The sequence below is a fragment of the Chlamydotis macqueenii genome, chromosome 16 (assembly GCF_036417535.1).
Source record: "Chlamydotis macqueenii isolate bChlMac1 chromosome 16, bChlMac1.mat, whole genome shotgun sequence".
Classification (NCBI taxonomy): Eukaryota; Metazoa; Chordata; class Aves; order Otidiformes; family Otididae; genus Chlamydotis; species Chlamydotis macqueenii.
The window spans coordinates 562,497-581,633 of NC_141571.1; the positions used below are offsets into that span (position 1 = coordinate 562,497).

Below are 19,137 nucleotides of genomic sequence, written 5' to 3' on the forward strand. Positions count from 1 at the left end.
TGGCAAATGAGCCTTGCCCCTTTCCCTATGCCTGCTTCAGAGCTGGTCCTCTTGTATGCCACTTCCCGTATTCTTAAGGTGTGGAGTTCTTTAGTGTTTTTTAATAATTTACTTATCTAATGCAAGCAGGGTTTTCTTTTGCTTGTGCATTTATTGCTACTGATAGTAAAAGGAGGAAGATGTTTTTCTTACTACTGCTGTTCTGGGGGTTGGGGGGAAAGCTAGTCTACTTACAGGAGGCCTAGATGCTTACTAAGTGGGCTGCTGTGTATGAACCTATGGAATTCTTGCTGAAAGCTTGCTTTTCTTCTTGATCTACAGGCATTTCACGACCCCGGTCAGATAGCGCACCACCCACACCGGTAAATAGGCTGAGCATGCCGCAGAACACTGCTATCAACACCACTCCACCCCATAACCGAAGACATCGGGCAGTGACTGTGAATAAAGCAACGATGAAAACCAGCACTGTAAGATTTCGTGTTCTCCATTTAAGTAGCTGACCCTTTTGATACTTCCTCTAACTGAGGAAACTAATTTCCTTGCTTCTGGGAGCTGATCTGTTCTTCTATTCAAATAGGTAACTACTGCACATACTTCAAAAGTGCAGCACCAACCCTCCTCTACTTCTCCACTATCTAGCCCAAACCAGACAAGTTCTGAGCCACGGCCACTACCAGCTCCTCGCAGGCCAAAGGTTAACAGCATCCTGAACCTCTTTGGATCGTGGTTATTTGATGCAGCATTTGTTCACTGTAAACTTCACAATGGAATAAACAGAGACAGCAGCATGACTGGTAAATATTACTGAAAAATATATATGCACTTTTTTCCTTGTTTTATTGACATTTCCTACCTGCAAGATTAACATAGGCATAATTAAAAAAAAAAAAAAAAGCCCGAGTGCTGTATTGTGGTTAACCCCTCCCAGCTGATCCAGCACCTGTTATTAGCTGAGCAGGTGTTTGGGGGCTTTAAAACTTTAAAAAAGAAAATAGCTTTTTACTGTTAAACACTCCCTTGCTCTAACAAGCATGGTAGTCCCAATTATGCTAATGGAGAAAATTTTGTTAAGTGAAGGAAATAATGTGATAAAAGAGTGCACTTCCTCATTTTAAATCTGCTTGAGTATCTCGCTGAGTAATAGCAACTTTTTATAGTGACTCTTTACCATTTGAAAAATTGTCAAACATCCCTCCAGATACTGCACAAAGTGGTACCTCTCCTTGTTGTTGGAGGGTGTTATGAAAACAGAAGTCCTTAAAATAGCAAGTGAAGTTGCTGCCTTTCAGCGACGGTTGCTATGTGTTTCCATATATGGATTGATACCTTAGTTGGCTTCAGTCCTGAACTGCTGGATTTATTTTGTCTCCTGGGCTTTGCTCAGCTTTAGAGGTTAGGTGTTTTGCGACATGGTAGCAGAATTAGTGCTCTGCTCAGAGAGGCTTTTTAGCACTCTTCTTCCTTTTGGCGATAAATATTCAGAAAAGAATAAACTTTCTTTCTTCTTGCATTTTTCCTGTTCTTCATGTAGTATTTTGAATATCTGCTAAACTCTTCCAAGATATCAATCTATCAGGAGCTCACTGGCCTAAGTAAGGAAAAGAAGAGGAAGAGGTTTGTTGTAGCAGGTTGGGTTTATAGTGGGACTTATGATCTTTCTTGTTTGTTGTGTCACAAAGCCCTCTGTGGAAGCGATGGTTTAGGATTTGGGATCCCTTAAAGGTATTTTTAGGTATGCAGCACATGGCTTTTGAAAGTGTTCGGTCGTGGATTTCTGTGGTAGGAGGTTCTGGTCTCTCTGTGAAAGGCCCATGACACATTACTAGAGAAATTCCTGAGCTTAGGAAGGAGTAAGGCATAACTTTGGGGTGTGTTGTTGCATATGCAGCTAATGTATTTCTGTATCTAATGCTTTTCAGATTAATTTGCTCATTTTAATTTTGACATAACCTCTATCTTGAGCAATTTTAATGAAGTGCTGAAGCTGAAAAGGGTGTCAGCTGAGATGCTGCTTATGCAACAGTGTCACCTGTAAACAGAGGTGGTGTGATTCTAGCAGAAGTACACAGTCATCCAGAATTAAAATGATTGACTTCCTTCAAGGGATTCCGGGCCTTCTGTTCATATATGCAATATCTTAAGTTGCCTAGCAGCAGTCAGAAAATGATTGTATTGCTAGCCTTACAGAGGGACTTACAAGCTTCCTGAAAAGTAGAAACAACTACTTGGAAATTGCTTGGTTCTGTTCCTCTATGTTCTTCAGAGCTGTCCATAGTGAGACCAGTCTTTCCATGTTCTGCCACTTATTAGCAGCAGTGGATCTGAGCGAATTACATTGGTGGGGACCCAGAAAACTGACTGTGTTACATCCTGCTCTTCTAGCAATTTGGAAGACAGAATTAACTATAGGGAATTTAGTTAAGTGTTTGCTGCCCTTCCAGGATGCCGTGAGTGTTGTTACTGATGTGTGAAGTACTGGTCACAGCAATGCCATGACAGGCTGTGGGAAGGAGAGAAGGGCGGCAAACTGAAGATGGACCTATACTGCTGCAACTTTGTAGAGAGGCACCAAAGTCAGATTGCCTGATTTATCCTTTTGGATAAATTCTTTTGCTCAGCCTCTGCTTTAGGTGGGAAAATGTAGCAAGACTCGTAAAGGGCGAGGCTCCTGCAGTTTCTGTTGACTTCAAGCATCAGTGCCTTTTAAATCAGATTGGAGTCCAGATTGAAAAGCTTCTGTTCCAGGGGTCTAATCTGTGAAGCCTGATGCCTCCAGGTGAAGTATTTTCCTCCTTGAACAGTGTAAGGCAGGAGGTGCTGTGCTGGACTGGTGAGGTGGGCGAGGAGGGCTGTGTAGTGTGGTCCCCCTCCATCACACAAGTAGGGCCCATCGGTAATAATCTGCATGTTGAGCCGTTGATCAAGGCTGATGTGAAGGAGTACCTGCCTACCTTTGCTTTTCTCCCTATCTTGGAGCCTCACATATCTTACTTCTTGAAGTCTTTAACCTCCAGAAAGGAAGTCAAGAAAAATTATTGTGGTGGAAAAAATGTGTAACTTCTTTTTAGGTTCTGAGCTGAAAAAATATCTGGGTGGGTGGAAGGGTAACTTAGCTTGCTCTACTTGACCTTACTTTGTTTGGGAGTGGTTGCTGACTATCTCCAGAGGCCCCCCTCCAGCCTCAGCTCTTCTCTGAATATAACTGCTGCACCACTGTTGTTCTGTCATCTTCATTGGTAGACTTTGTGTACCAACTGTCGCACAATTCAGGATAATTGTATGTATTTCTTGTTTATGGTTGCTGTGGTTTTGTCTGTCTCTCTTTGGGAAAAGAGAGAATTGTTCTCTCCCCCCAGATTAGCTAGAGGTCATCTGTGTACGGCTGAGTACTGGTGGAGTTTGTCACCTGGAAAGTGGTCTTGCTATTTGCTCTTTGCGTCCTGTCCTTCAAGATAGTCTTGTGGTGGTGTTTGTATTCTGAAGCAAAACAGTGATCTTGCCATTGTTTGTATAATGCTTTTGTGCCTCGAGTGTCTTGTATCAGATTTCAATTTGTGCACTGAGACCTTGGTGGTGAAGCTTTATGGCTTTATAGAGGACAACTAATGAACATTACTCTGTATTGTGGAAAGAGGGGAAAATGGTCTGTTTGAAAACGCATAGTTGGTTTGAAAGGAGCTGGATCCTGCTGCTGTGGTCTTTAGAATTAGATGGCTGCATGGTATTTATTTAGCTGTAAGTGTGGCATAAATAGCTCCTTACGATGGGTACTTGAGAACTCTTTCATAAGATATTTGCTACAAAGCCTTTATAAAGTGAACCCTGGATATGACAGCTCTGCGGTGTGTGTACATGTGCTGAGTGCAATTTCGTTGGCAGGATGTGTGTGTTAGACAAGCTTGGCCAATGGTGTGTGCTGCTGCTAGTTACTGTCTTAAGCAACTTGTGAGTTTTGGGAAAGACTCGTGAATACCTTGTGCCAGCATTTCAGCAACTGAGTCTTCCAGTCTGGGCTCGTTCTTAACCCTTGTACCCGAAGAAGCCAGTGACAAGCTTGCCAGCTGTGTGTTTATAGCAGCTGAAGGACTCTTACCTAGGAGGATTGCACCCAGGTACTGTTGGCACTCTTGGGGTATAGTTTTACCCTCATCTCTTCTGGCTCTACTGTCGTTAATATTAATGTCCCAAAGAGTGGTTCTGGGGGTCTAGGAGCAAGCTGTAAGAAACCTCTATTAGAGACATCCTGAGTGTTGCTGAGGGGCTTGGTCACAGGTCTTGGTCTGAGCCTGTGCATTCAAAGCAACAGCTTTTAGGAGGTGGTGGCATTCTCTCCTCGTACCTCACTAGTGGAGTCTTTCTTCTTTCTCTGGCAGTTGTTTTTGAGATGTTGTTATTTCCAGTAGTGTTCTGCCTCTTATTTCTGCTTTGCAAGATTGTTGATTGAGCTGGTGGTCAGGGGAGGCATGCCCGGGTACGTGGGCTGCTGTTAAGGGTTGTTAGCCACTTGGGTTAGGGAGGATGGAGCTGTGATACAGTCAGCAACTTATGATTTGGAAGCAGGAGTGTTCCTGTGAGGAGCCTCCACAGGTAAGTAACCTTCCCCCTACAAGAAGCCTTAGGACAGCCTAGCGTGTGTTCCACACACAGTGCAACGCAGGGGAACGGGCGTGAGCTGGGAAGGGTTAATGCGTCCCTCTAAAGAACTGATGTACATTGATGTGAACAGCTCTAGATCTTACTAGTATTTTGTAACTTTTTGTTCATTGTTTTGCATGGTACTTTCAAAACCATAATTTTGGACCCGAATGCCAATTTCCTATGTGTTTAATGAGCTTGCTGTATCATAAAGCTTTTAATCTATTTTTTAAAAAGCTAAAAGCTTCTTAACTTATATTACAATTTCACCATCTTAAAAGTATTTTATAACTACTGCTGTCCTTTGATTTGTTTCCATTTTATTTCTATTATCTTGCAGCATCTTTTATCCAAATTCTTCTTTCTTATAAATCTTGTAAGTAGGAACCAGTAGCTTTTCCTTAATTGCGGTCATGCTTTTCTTTTTCCATAATCCCATATTTTATTTGTAAATTCATTCTCATTGTCTCTTGTATCTTTTGCACTTTTTCTTGAAAAAGACAAGTAATTTTTTTGTGTGTGTTTTTGAATGGGGAGGATTGTTGGCAAAAGCAAATTAATCTGCCTGAATCAGTCCCATCTTTTCTGTACTTTAGTCTGTGATCATGTCATGAGTTTCAGGACTTTGCACTAACCATGTGGTTTTTTTTTTTTTTTTTTTTACTTAAAGCTTATTTTACAGACTTAGTGTTTGATTTGTATGCATTGTGCATGTAGTGTTTTTTCCAACTACAATATATTGCTGGATAGCTTATTTAGGACAAAAAAAATGGCTCATGGGAAGATGCATAAAGATTTGTGCTTATTTGCTACTTATGTCACGAAAATTTGTAAGGTAACAGTAGGTTAAACCACAAACTTAAAGATGAAAAAATTAAGAGGAGACATTTGTCATTAGGATATTTCCTTTAAAAAAAAAAAAAACCAAACAACTGAAACCAAACCAACCAAACAAACAAAACCAACACCCTCCACTGGTAAATTAACAAGTATTCAAGTATTCTGCTGTCAAAGTGTTAACGGGCCTTTGTTTGCAAGACTGCTGGTGAACCTGATGTTCCCCTGGGTCCCAGGCTTGAGATAGAGGAAGTTCGCTAGTGCTGGTGGAACTACACTGGCGTGATTCTGTTAGGAGCACGCATTATCTGTTGCTTGGTTTTGTAGCTTATAGAAGTTTTGAAAATCAATATAGCTTTAGCTAAAAATAAGGAGGAATGTGCTCTTTCTGCCATTAGTAATCCAAGAGTGAAGTTTTCCAGGGTAAAAACAAAAATTAAAAAAAAAAAAAAAATCGGTGCAAGCAATACATTTTCATTTTTTTTGGTTGCCATCCTGGAAGAAAGGATGAAGCCAGCAAAGTGTGTAGCCTCCTGCACGGTGTGCACATGATGCTGATGTGTGAAAGAAATCTCTCTAGAAAGACATGAGTTCAACTGGCTTGGACTGGCAGAACTGTCCTGCGGGGAGGGAGCACAAAGGTTTGCAAAATCACATCCTGTTTAGGTAGCAGTGGGCTCCTGAGAGACTTTTGTGGAGGAAATTGTGGGATAGGGGGTAGGAGAGGGCCTTCCTGGAAGCTGCTGTCTGGGGGCTGTCTAACCTCAAATTTATTTGGCAATTTCAGTAGTCATGTGAGGAGAGAGGGAGCGAATCAGAAGAGTGGGTTTCAGCAAATTTCTCTTTCTAATGTGGGTCCTTTTAGAATTTTTTTTTTAAAGTAAGTTTATACAGCAAAATTGGATCCAGGCAGCCTGGTGTTCAGAGCAGTGGGAGGGATTAGTCGGCCACTTGAAAATTAAGCTTTTACTTAGGGGTCCCAGTAATGGCACCGTCTACATGGTTTTTGCTATTTTAAGGCAGCAAGACAAGGTGGTATTTCATTTTTCTGGAGATGAGAACGAGGTGAGGGAAGATCCTTGTCTTCCAGAGAGGGTAGGAAGCGAATATTGGATATAAGTGTACTCTTCCCAGAAAAAAGCTGGAACAGGCTCTAGAATATGAAGGTCAGTTGCTGTCACGCTTATAAAGAAAAGAAAAGTTAGTTACACCCACAAATACTTCCTAAACAGAGGGGCACTGACTTAAATATAGTGAACTAACAGCTTCATGATAACTACTAAATTTAACTTGATCTTTGTGTCCAGGATCCCATGAGCCTATTATATATGTTAACAGAAGCAGTGAAATGCTGTATTTTTTTTTCTCTTCCCAGCTATAGCAACTCAAGCTAGTGTGGAGTTTCGCCGGAAAGGATCACAAATGTCCACAGACACAATGGCTTCCAACCCCGTGTTTGATGCGAGTGAATTCCCAGACAACTATGCAGCAGGAAGGGCAGAGGCATGCGGGACACTGTGTAGGATATTTTGTAGCAAGAAGACCGGGGAGGAAATATTACCAGCTTACTTATCCCGGTACTAACCTATCTTCCAGTTGCTTTATTGGTAACTTTATGGTGCAAATGCGTTCACAGTGAATAGCATTCAGTTACAGTCTGAATCCCATGTTGCCAATTAAAAAAACCCAATTAGCCTTCAGGTGCTGTAGGTGGGGATCCCTGGCTAAACTGAGTAGTGATTTCCTTTTCTCTAGTCATGATGCTGATTTTTCATTGGGTTTTCTCTAAGTTCCAGCTGAAGGGAAGTACCTTGAAGTGCTTTGCAGCTGGAAGGAACACTGTCTTTTTCGTATTTTCTTGCCTCTTATATTCTTAGTTTTCTAAGTTTGTCACTGAATATTGTTCAGAGGGAAAAAGTAAGTGTGCAGACATGAGACTTTGTACATTTTATTAAACCATGAAGGGTCTGACATTGTCAAACACCACTGTTTGTGGGTTGTCTTTTTTTTTTCCCTCCTTAAATGTGGAAATGCACTAATATTCCCTTATTTCAAACAGTTGTCTTCTAAACTACCTCTGTTTACAGTTTTGTTTCTAATAAAACAAGGCAATCTTGCCTATCATAGTGTACAGTTTTTCCAGATTTTTGTTAAAAAGTGAAATAGCACAGGCAAGAGGCAGAGAATCAACTTTAAATCATGACTCTCTAACTCTTCAAGTACATTTGTCCCAGATGGCATTAAAAAATCCCTGGAACACTGAACTATTTTATTTCTTGCATGTTGTGTTTTGTGTGTAAATAGCTCACGTTTCTCCTACCCAGACAGCAAGATTCCTCTGTTTGCAAGCCTTTTGAAAATAAAATAGAGGGAATGTAAGTGTTCTTTAGCAAGAAACTGCAAAAGAAGCTGGCTGCTTTAGGATGATGGCTGACTGGGTTCCTGCCCCTGCTGCTTGTCAGTTAGTTGAACTGGTTATGCTGAATATGTTGGGTCTCATTTCCCAAATCGCTGATCATTGTGTCCTGTCCTGTTCCCTCCCGAAAGATTTGTCACTATTTTTCTTGTGTTGGGGAGTGAAGATCAAGGCCTCGCTCCCCTTCTTACATGGGGAAGGGAGTAGTGGGAGAGCACACAATCCTAGCCCTGTTAGTAACCCCCGGGCTGTATTTGCACGGCTCCGGGTCTGTGTGCTGCAGCAAGTCAGAGGTTTCGATAAAACTGTGCTGCACTGGCTTTCCACGTGAAATACATGTGATTAGTGAGGGCTCTTTTGTCAAGCTGGTTAGGTGCGTTTGCCTGTGCTGAAGTAACTTGAGGGGAATGCTCATGTGAATGTTTCCTAGTCTGATCTTGAAACTTACTCTATTTTATACAGGAAAGGTCAGATAGTGGCTGCATTTTCTTGTTCATGTGGGATGCTAGTGCTTTTTATGTGCAAATAATTTAATTTTATCTTTCTTTGTCAGATTTTACATGCTTTTAATTCAGGGTTTGCAGATAGCAGATTTCGTTTGCCACCCCGTTCTTGCCAGTGTTATTTTAAACTCCCCTCCTTTGTTCTGCTGTGACCTGAAAGGGATTGATGTTGTGGTTCCTTATTTCATTTCGGCTCTTGAGACCATTTTACCTGACAGGTAAATTGTTATTTCCATATAAGTATCATCAGAAATGTGGGGAAATGTTTATCTTCTGGGGTTTCTGTCATTCCTGAGTAGTTTTCACTGAAGGAATTTTCTAATGTGCGCCCTATACCTTGTATGTGTTTGATAGTGGTAATAGCAGCACTTCAGAAGCTCTAATTTTTAATTTTATTTAATGCGATTTTCTTTAAAGCTTAGTGCTTATTTTAAATTAAATATGTGAATTGTGTTATCTACATATTCACTGACAGGAAGCAGTATCTGTAAGAACAGGGAAAACAAATGATTTGGCTCAAATGTATTGAAAGCCTACTGATTTTTAAATAAAATTTCATAGGATATTAGTGGCTCTTGCTGCAGTGCATTCATTAAGAGTAATCTTACAAATCATTAAGTAGAAAATAATTTAGATAGGCATGGGAAGTTGGAGTAGGCTCTTAAACCAGAAGATGTAACCACACTTGTCAGAGTGTTATAGATTTCTGGACCTTTTGCCAAGTAATTTCCATGCACTTGATGCTGTTCTGTGCGTGCCTTCTTCAAGATATGTTTTATGTTTTGGTACTGCATTTAATTTGGAAGTTATGCATAACATATTACTTATCTTCTGGGCTTAAATTTGAGCCACTCCTCCTTTTGGACAGGTCTTACAAGTAGAAGAATTTGCTGGTGGCTACTGAGAAAAGTTGATCTATTCGCTAAGCAGCTCGTGCTTCCTGCAGTATGTGCACGAGCATATTCTGCAGCTCTCTGATAATCCTGGCTGGGTTTGGGTTGTGATCAGCCAGTAGAGGCTCATGACTGAAATGTCCTGCTTTGAAGCTGCAGTATGTGAATAATACTTTTATCAGCTCACTGCGTTCATGTTGGGTACAGAATCCTTAGCAAGTGATGGTTCCTGCATGAATTCATTGTTATTGCTGCTGTTTAAAAAAATGAGAATCTTGAGCCTAGAAAGGAACAGCTGCATTGTATATTGCAAATTATTTAAGACCACTTGGTATATTTAATTTTAACTTAATTAAGTTTGGCTCCCAATTCCTGTGAAAAGTTGATTAACTGTGTGATGCTTTGATTTGCAGAGAACTCTCAAAGTTTAAAATCTATGTAAACCCCACAGAGCTAAGAAGAGCTTCAATTAATATCTTGCTCTCTCTGTTGCCTCTCCCTCATCACTTTGGAACCATAAAGTCTGAGGTAGTAAATATACCACTTTGTTTTACATTTGCATTTTTGTTTTCCTGGTTGTTTTGGAGTGGGATTTGGGTGACTTGTGGCTTTTGTTTGGTGATCTATTTAGCACTGAAACTCTTAGAGCAAGTGTGTAATGTTAAGACTGTATTAAAAGTTGTCAGTAGCAATGTGTGCTGAGGTTATTGACTTTTGAAACCAATACCATGCTAGTGTGATCTCTAATTGATACTGAAATGTATGTATTTTTCCTTCAGGTTGTCCTGGAAGGGAAATTCAGCAATGATGACGGCTCAACTTATGATAAGCCAGTAACCTTCCTTTCCTTGAAGCTGAGGCTTGTGAATATACTTATAGGAGCTCTGCAAACAGAAACAGATCCCAACAACACTCAAATGATACTAGGTTATTTCAACTTTTTTATTTATTAACTGTGTTATAGAAATGTCTGTCTTAATCTGTCATGGAATAATATGGTTTGTTAGTCATGTGTTACTTTGAAAAAAAAAAAAAAATTACAACCCTGGCAAGTTGTCATCTGTATAATCTCCCTCATACCATGGAAACATCTTGAAAAGCCTCAAACTTTTGTTAAAGTAGTCTCTCTTTTTGCAAACATGGAGTAGTACTTGAAAAGTGGAGGTGGAAATAAAGCAAATTCCGTCAGAAAAAGTCAGTCATAACTTGGAAAGGAATTGGGAAAAAATGTTGATTTAATATTGGGAAGGTTTCTTGACTAATGGGTTACAGAGAACACTTTAGTTTTTGGCATGATTAGGCCTAGAAACAAATTGAAATACTAGGTGGCCAATGGTCCAGTACTGGCAGAATACAGATGACACTTGCTTAGTCCTGTGTAAATCCTCAGCGAAAGGCTTTGCAATAGAGTCTGGAGATGCATCGTAGTTTGGCAACAAACTGTTCTTTGAGGTAATGAGTGTATTAGCCTTTTCCTGAATACTCAGAAAGGACGTAGAAGCCAAAAACTTGGATAGTGTTGAGTTAAATATATTATCAGACCCTTAAAAAATGTACTTGCCTTTTATTCTCACTCCTCGCTTTATTTTTCTCTCTTATTTAGAAGTTCCACATCATAGTGCTCTTATCCTTCTGTAATTACAATACCACTTTCCTTTTGTCTGTTTAAAAAGGAAGCAGACTTGCACTGCAGTGGGAAGTGTCTGCCTTGCTCAGGAAGACAGACAGCCTACCTGATTAATAGGGGAGGAACAGAAAATGCCATGATGTGAAGGGAAACAAATCCAGTCTGCAAATACTGCTCTCTGCTACGGTGGGCAGTTCTTTGTTCTCCCAGTCCTTGCTTTTGCCTTCTGCAACTTTGGTGATGTGGCTAGAGCCCTTGGTGGTGAAAACAGGCAAAAAAGTGGTTGAGTACTTCAGCCTTCTCCATGTCCTGGGTAACCAGGTCTCCTGGTTCCTTCTGGAGAAGGGCCCACATTCTTCCTGGTCTTCCTTTTATCCCCAGCATACCTAAAGAACCTTTTCTTGTTGCCCTTAATGGCCAGATTTAATTCTGTCAGGGCTTTAATCTTCCTTACGTGATCCCTGTCTGCCTGGACAATCTCTCTGTAGTCCTCCCAGGCTACCTGTCCTTGCTTCTACCCTTTGTAGGCTTCCTTTTTGTTTTTTTTGAGTTGGTTCAGGAGCTCCTTGTTCATCCATGCAGGCCTCCTGGTGTTTTTGCCCGACTTCCTCTTTGTTGGTGTTCTGGTTTTATTTAGTGGGGGGGGGGGCCTAAGGTGGTAGTATCATTCCTGAGTTTGGAGGAGGCGATCCTTGAATATCAACCAGCTTTCTTGGGCCCCTTTTCCCTCCAGGGCTTTATCCCATGGTACTCTTCCAAGCAGAACTCTGAAGAGGCCAAAGTCTGCTCTTCCGAAGCCCAGGGCAGAGAGCTTGCTGTGTGCCCTCCTCACTGCCCCAAGGATCTCAAACTCCACCATCTCCTGGTCACTGCAGCCAAGGCTGCCCTTGAGCTCCACATTCCCCACCAGCCCCTCCTTGTTGGTGAAAACAAGGTCCAGCCTAACTTCCTTCTCCAAGTGACAGAGGAGCCAATGAGGAGAGGTGCTATCATCCACACATTCCAGGATCCTCCTGGATTGTCTGTGCCCTGCTGTGTTGTCCTTCCAACAGATACTGAGTTGGGTGAAGTCCCCCATGAGGACCAGGGCTTGTGATTGTGAGGCTGCTCCTATCTATCTACAGAGTGCCTCACATGCTTTGTCTGGGATGGGTGGCCTGTAGCAGACTCCCACTACAACGTCACCTGTCCCTGCTCTCCCTTTAATCCTGACCCATCAGCTCTCTGTCAGCTCCTCATCCATCCCCAGGCAGAGCTCTGTGGACTCCAGGTCCTTGTTGACATAGAGGGTGACACCCCTTCCTTGTCTCCCCTTCCTAAAGAGCCTGTATCCCTCCATCCCAACACTCCAGTCATAGGAGCCATCCCACCACATCTTACTCATGCCAGTAAGACCATAGCCCTGCAGACGATGTCTAACTCCTCCTGTTTATTCCAAGTGAGACCCACAGAGCGTGGGTGCACAGGAGGTTGCACCACCTCAGGAACTGCGGGGTGATGCTCTGTTAAATCCTTCCTGTGTGCCTCTGCTGTGAGTTGTGTTTGCATCCAGCTGGGCAGATGCTCTGCCTCAAATGATTTTCACCATGGCTGTTTCCATACTAGTCCATCTCCCCTGTGTTCCTGTTAAACTCCCCTTTCCTTATGTGAAGTTATTTTCTGCTGGCTTTGATTGCAGAGGGTTCATGAGTCTCCAGTTTAGCCAGAGATTCTCACGTGTGCCACCAGCTTCTCAACAAGATCAGTGTTTGTTTCCAGCTGCTCACTAAATTTTTGACAGTGAGTGGTGCACTTCCCTTTGTGTAGCAAGTGGTGTTTTCATAAACACTCGTTGCTGGGGGCACAGAAAATTAAAACTGATGTCACAGTGTCAGCCTGTTACAGGTCTGCATTCTTACTGCTGCTTTCCTCGTCGCCTGGGGATGATGCTGCCAAGCAGATACAGGCTGTTTGTGCTAGGTGACCTAAGACACCCTGAATGCATCGGCAGTTTTAATTTAACAGTGTGTTACTCGCGTGTGTAGTTGCCTCTCCCAGGATGGATGAGGGGACTGCCTGCTGGCTGGTTTGAATGCAGTAGGGTTGGTACCCCTGCACTTAGAGGTTCAGCTTTTTCAATACAGTGTTCTGGACACAGATGGAAAACAAAGCACAGAAAGTGAGAGGCTGGGGATGACTTCCGGGTAGCAAGAACTTGAGTGGATCCCACCTATGGGATCCCGCCAGTGGATTATGCACTGGCCTCTTGATTTAGGAAATTGGGTTTATATTTTAGCCAACTTGAAATGATAGCAATTTTTAGTTTGTTCTACAGACTCACAAATTATCAAATTATCAATGATGCAAATAGTAGGCTTGATTTTTTTTTTTTTTTTTTTTTTAAATGGAGCAGAAATGTCTTTATGCAAATAAAACTCCTTGTGGTTTGGGAGTTCACTTCACTGGTCACTGATCAGTATGAGAATAAGTGTCGTCCTTCATGCTGGTGTCTTAAGAGTTACTGAATGGACCAGACATTATTCACTTTATCTTCCGGCAGGTTGCTAGTTCATTAAGACTTGAAAATGCATTTGCCAGTTACCAGCTGCCTTTTGGTTCCTAAGGGCTGAACTGGGGAAGGGAGCCTCTTGTGCCAGGCAAGAATGTAGCCAAGGCCGGCACGATCTAACCCTTGAGGTGGCTTTGGACTACACAGTTCATCTTAGCGCTCTCGATTATCCAACAAATATTGCTCTTTTATTCACAGAATCAGTAGATATCCTTAAACGTAACCTGAGTTTTCAAATGAGCACAATCTGATGGGAGACAAGGAATGATTCCAGCCCTTCTGTGAAACCAAAATCCTTCTGAACTGAGGAATTTGAAAAACTTAAGATCAAAGCATTTTTAAAATAGCTGAAAGCACTCCGTCTCAACTCTCACCTGCTTTGAATGGTTAAGCCTGAAGCAAATCCTGAGTTTTATAAAAGTCTTCGTAAGAGTTTTTGTAAAACAGAATGGCCATCCTGTATGTTACTTTCAGTGCTTCTTTGTGACTTTTAGCAGTGAATATTCTAATGCAGTCTTTAGTTACCTTCTTGTATCTGATTTTTCAGGTGCAATGTTAAATATTGTTCAAGATTCAGCGCTGTTAGAAGCCATTGGCTGTCAAATGGAAACAGTAAGTATTTTCTGTTTATGAAGTTACCACTTCAGAAAGAATGCATTACTCAGTTTATCTGCCATTGTAAGATGCTCAGTTAGCATCATGAGGTTTGATCATCTTTTTTTTTCTCTGTTGTGTCTGAGAGTATCCTCTGGTATAGGGAGCTCTACTCAGAAAAATCTTCTCATCGCTCAAAACTGACTTTCAATTTGCAGAATGGTGGTGAAAATAACCTCTTCAAAAGCCACAGTCGTACTAACAGTGGCATTAGCACGGCGAGCGGAGGCAGTACGGAGCCCACGACACCAGACAGTGAGAGACCAGCACAAGCCCTTCTGAGGGATTACGGTAGGGATAGTTCTCTTGGGGCAACAAAACTCTGACATTGTATGCTAGGGTGATGTGTTTTGCAGTTTTTTTCCTCTTCCCAATTCTGGCTAATACATTCATGTGCATGAGTGTTTTGAACCCAGGGTGGACAGCCCCTTTGTTTATTGCCAGTCTGTGCTCATATGTGCCCTTTAGTTGGTTGGATTTTAATCCTGCTGAGGGATTCTGTGAACAGTTTAAAAATAAGAATGTAAAAGCTTGTGAAAAAAGAGGTGTTTGCAAACTCTTTTGCTTCAGCATATGTTTTCAAGACACTTAGTTTTCATAAACAATAATGGGGTAAATATACACCAAGTGTAAATTAATTGCTTAATTAATTTTGGTAGCATTCCAAATGTTTACCTGACTTTTGCAGCACCTTTTCCAAAACTAAAGAGCATTTGGGGGACTCCTGTTTTTGTAGAGCAAGTCAGCAGAATGCTTGTGATGTGTCATTTGTTCTAATGAGAATTTCTTAATTAACACTAGTTTGCTGTCTTGTACCATGTGTTTTTGAATCTTTGTAATAAAATCCATGTTCTACTAACTTTGTATGTGATAAATTCTAGGATCTCAACATTCAGTCAGCTTAACTTGCTCCTTTGGTCTTCTCTAATGTAACTGATGTTGACCAAATAAATGTGAGAACAGATCATCTTTATTGTCTTGTGGCCTAGGTTGATAACTCTGTTCTTGCTAACCAAAAATATTTTTCTCCTCTAGTTCTATAACGAAGGAGAGGAGGGAGATCAGCAGGAAAGACTTTAGTATATTCCAGGGATTCATATAAACATGTTGGTGCTTTCCCTACAGGATTTGTTTGTTTGGAATTATTGAAGTGCTAATTTTCAGCACACCATTTGAATTGTGTGTTTAACTTATATAGGTTTTCATTGACAAGTCCATGTAAAAATATCCCTTTCTAAGGTTAAAAAAAATCTTATAAATATTTGACTTATTGAGTCTGTGACATAACCAGGAAGATATTTTTGTAATATATTCATTTTATTTTATTTTTTTTAAATTTCCTGTGCACAGAAGGCAAAGGTGTATGAAATCTATGAAAAGATTTTGAAGCTGGATGCTTCAAACAAGGGAAAACTGAAAACAATATGGTCTATTTTTACTAGAGTTATCCAAAATGTCTTGTTAAAAAAAAAAAAAAAGATAAGCCAGTCTGAATGTACTGAATGTATTTGTATAATGTCTGTTGGTGTACATAAGGGAGTTAGCCTATGCAAAAGTGACCAACCCAATTTCTAGATTCTGGGTTGTATATAATTTTATTTTTGTGTGTATTGTGCCTGCTTTGGCTTGTACCTGTGCTTTGCTTATTGTCACTAATGCTTAGTTATTTTCCCTCCCTGTGGTGTGTGGTATTGGGGTTATATCCTAGCTCTTCATACAGATACAGCTGCTGGACTACTGATACGCAGCATTCACCTGGTAACCCAAAGACTCAACTCACAGTGGAGGCAGGACATGAGTATCTCTCTGGCTGCTCTGGAGCTGCTATCTGGACTGGCAAAGGTGAGAGGTGAAGTTTTGTGTGCTCTGGCCTCTTCTCAAAGGGCAATTACAGTCCTGCCTAGCTGAAAGTCATGCCACCAAACAGCTGTCTGTGTCTGAGTTCATCAGTAGATGTTCTCTTTGGACACAAGGAAAAAAGCACTCCTTTTGTACTTCATCTTCTCCTAATGTAAATACTCTGCAGCCCAGACGATGAGTGCTCTGTAAGCCTGTTGGCTGAAAGTGAAGCTCAGGGTGGCTTGTTCAGCTGCGCGTGTTTCTGCTGTACGGTTCTGGCTGGTTTTGTTGAGCTAGCTGTGTGGCTCCTAACCTTTCTCATGGATTCCCATGTGTGTCTGGCTTTGATTGTGGTGTTTGGTTTTTGCACTACAGGGGATGTATCTGCTATATTAAGTTGCACGGTTGAGGAAAAACTTGCCGCTGAGCTTCCTGTGGCAATGTAGGGGCCTGGACCATTAGTTTTCAGCCCTGCTGAGAACTTTATCATGGCTTTGCTTGGCTGGGTGGCTGGTCTGTCTGTTCACTGTGTAACCAGACTTAGAAATAAGAGGTGTTGTTTCTGTAAGTTGGCAGACTGCAAATATGTCAGGATATTAAACAACTTAATTGCCCTTTTTGTAACTGTTGTACCTGCTTTTCCCCTTCTGTGTCATCTTGGAAACAGTTTTCTGAGCTTAGAAAATGATAGTGTATTTCTAATATGAAGGTATTGCCTTCTTCAGAGCTTTATCTGCACACAGTTCCTTGATTCAACAGCAAATAACTGAATGCAAGCTGCTGAGGAGGGAGCTTTTTAGTTGAGAAGTAAAATGCCCTTTTCTGCTTGAGGGCTCTTGTCCCCAGGCTGGACTTCTGGATACTGATTAAGCAATAGTCCCGTGTATTTACAGCAGCCATGATGTCCTGGCATGACAGTTCAGCACTTCTTGTCACATTCCCCCGGGAACTCGGCAGATCTCTTTTGAAATAAGTGTGTCAGGCATTTTTTAGTGCATAGAGTCAGCACTGAGCCCTGTTGGACTGGGTGCTTATTTTATTACTGCAGTAGCATGAGCTGAAGGATGCATTTGGAGGTGTTCTGCAATTAATTAATATATGGTTATTGGGCCTTATAGAGCATCATACAAGATCAGGGGTTCCTGCAGCTTGTGTGATTAAGGTAGTTTTGGTGTTTTTATTTTTTTCATGACTTGCAATGATATGGGAATGTGAAAATATATTATCTTTTCAGATGCCTACCCAGGTTAATATTAAATATTGTAATATTTTTATAATTCTCATGCAACTGAAATAGTTTTTTCCTCTAGGGTATCTTGCATGTTGTTGTAGTTCAGCCCCGATGGGGACCAGACTACGCAGTCTCTCTCTCACTCCCCACCACCCTCCGAGAGAACAGGGGGAGAATTGGTAAACAAAAGAAAACCAGGAAAAAAACCCACATGGGTTGAGATTGAACAAAAAGTAAATTTAACAGTAATGACAGAAGAAAACAAAACAGTGATGGAATACAAATATAGTATAATGGCTTACAACAAACATCCACAGCCAGTTTCTTCCAAGTAGCAGGAGGCTCCCCTCAGCACCCTCCTCACTTATATACTGAGCATGATGTCAGATGGGATGGAATAGCCCTTTGGCTAATTTGGGTAAATGAACCCCAGCTGTTAGCTAATTAGTTAACTATCCCAGCCACAGGGGCTACCAGCTTCAGTTTTCCACCCAGCTCAGGTGGGTGGAGAAGCTTTTTATAACCCTGCTTTTATAACCCAGCCTGCTTTTTATAACCCCTCTTGAGACAACTCTGTTAGAGATAGATCTTGTGCTTCTGAAAGAAATGCTGCCTTCATCCGAGGGCTCTGAATTGTCACCTGCTGCTGTGTGGAGCACAGCTGTCTGGCTACAGTGGTGTTACCAGCAAGACCATCCATCTTCCTGCTTGGCTATGGGTGCACCTTAATGAGTAAAGCTTTATATGGCATGGTCAAATGCTACAGAGTAGAAAAGTGCCAAATTACAGGCTGGGGAGAAAAGAGAAAATTAAGTTCTTCAGTTCTAACAGTGTAGGTCGTGGTGTGTACTTGGTCTACGTGCCTCTTCACTAACCTCTGCTCTGGAGCCTTGCTCCCTGAAGCCCTGAGCTGGGAGAGAAGCTGAGGGGTTTTTGCTGTGAGTTTTGGGAGAGAAGTTATGGGTTTTTTGCCAATCTGCTTCTCTGAGGGTGGGTTTTCTGTCACTTTTTCACTGGTGAAAGCTACTGTGCTGACAAAATATGCCTAGTGGAAGGTTCTATGAGCAGAATGGAGCCCTGTGGAAGGGATACTTGGCAGTGAGTGGATTCTCAGCGGTACAGAATGGGTTGCTGTAGCTGAAAATATATTTGCTGAAAATAAGTTTCAAATGTTAATTTACTCAACTTGCAATTAGTTTCTTATCAAACCATGTTGGTACCACTCTTGATCTTGGAAACCAAGCTATGCAATGTGGTGTGGCACCTCAGTGCAGCATTTCTTTCCTTTAAGTTTTAATATCTGTCACTGTTAAATATTTTTACCCACAGCTTTTAAGCTGTAACCATAAAAGAGCTCAACAGTTTATTCCTATTTCTTAAAACTGCGTTTAAAAATGCTTTTAAAAACTGTTTCTTCTCCAAAAGATTTTTACAGAGGAGTTCTCATCCTCTCTTGCTTGCTTGACACAGGTGAAAGTGGCAGTCGATTCCTCTGATCGGAAGAGAGCTATCAGTTCAGTGTGCAGCTACATAGTGTACCAGTGCAGCCGCCCGGCCCCGCTGCACTCCCGCGACCTTCACTCCATGATAGTCGCAGCTTTCCAGTGCCTCTGCGTCTGGCTCACTGAGCACCCTGACATGCTGGATGAGAAGGTAGACATCTCTGGTGTATGTGTTTTGCACACTCTAAATTGTAATGCCTTTCATGCCCGACCTGTCTGTTCTTGATACTTTGAAATAATGTGCTTTTCTTAGTTTTCAAAAGCATACTAGGAATTTCAAAATTAGCTTCTGTGCAAAATAATTTTGAATTTTGATTTCTACTCTTTATTCACCTAGAATACTTTTGGCTTTAAAAGCACCTTTCATGTTTCTAAGAATGTCTTGATCTTTCTTCTTGCTTTCTGAAACTGTAAAAAGAAAAGAAAACCTGAAAAAAACCCAGAAACTG

The 19,137-nt window shown here is 41.4% G+C and overlaps 1 protein-coding gene across 5 annotated transcripts in view; it reads left to right on the top strand.

The window, feature by feature from the left end:
• Nucleotides 1-19,137, top strand: part of RALGAPB (Ral GTPase activating protein non-catalytic subunit beta) — a 66,782-nt gene that overhangs the window by 21,001 nt on the left and 26,644 nt on the right. For 3 of the 5 annotated variants that reach the window (XM_086760355.1, XM_086760358.1, XM_086760359.1), the window contains 10 exons: nucleotides 322-470; nucleotides 581-797; nucleotides 6,851-7,052; nucleotides 8,445-8,612; nucleotides 9,701-9,815; nucleotides 10,067-10,214; nucleotides 14,010-14,074; nucleotides 14,275-14,407; nucleotides 15,825-15,958; nucleotides 18,657-18,839. In XM_086760355.1, the coding sequence (XP_086616481.1) occupies nucleotides 322-470; nucleotides 581-797; nucleotides 6,851-7,052; nucleotides 8,445-8,612; nucleotides 9,701-9,815; nucleotides 10,067-10,214; nucleotides 14,010-14,074; nucleotides 14,275-14,407; nucleotides 15,825-15,958; nucleotides 18,657-18,839 (1,514 nt within the window). The remainder of the gene's footprint in view (nucleotides 1-321; nucleotides 471-580; nucleotides 798-6,850; nucleotides 7,053-8,444; nucleotides 8,613-9,700; nucleotides 9,816-10,066; nucleotides 10,215-14,009; nucleotides 14,075-14,274; nucleotides 14,408-15,824; nucleotides 15,959-18,656; nucleotides 18,840-19,137) is intronic. The other 2 variants (XM_086760356.1, XM_086760357.1) reach the window with 2 other exon arrangements.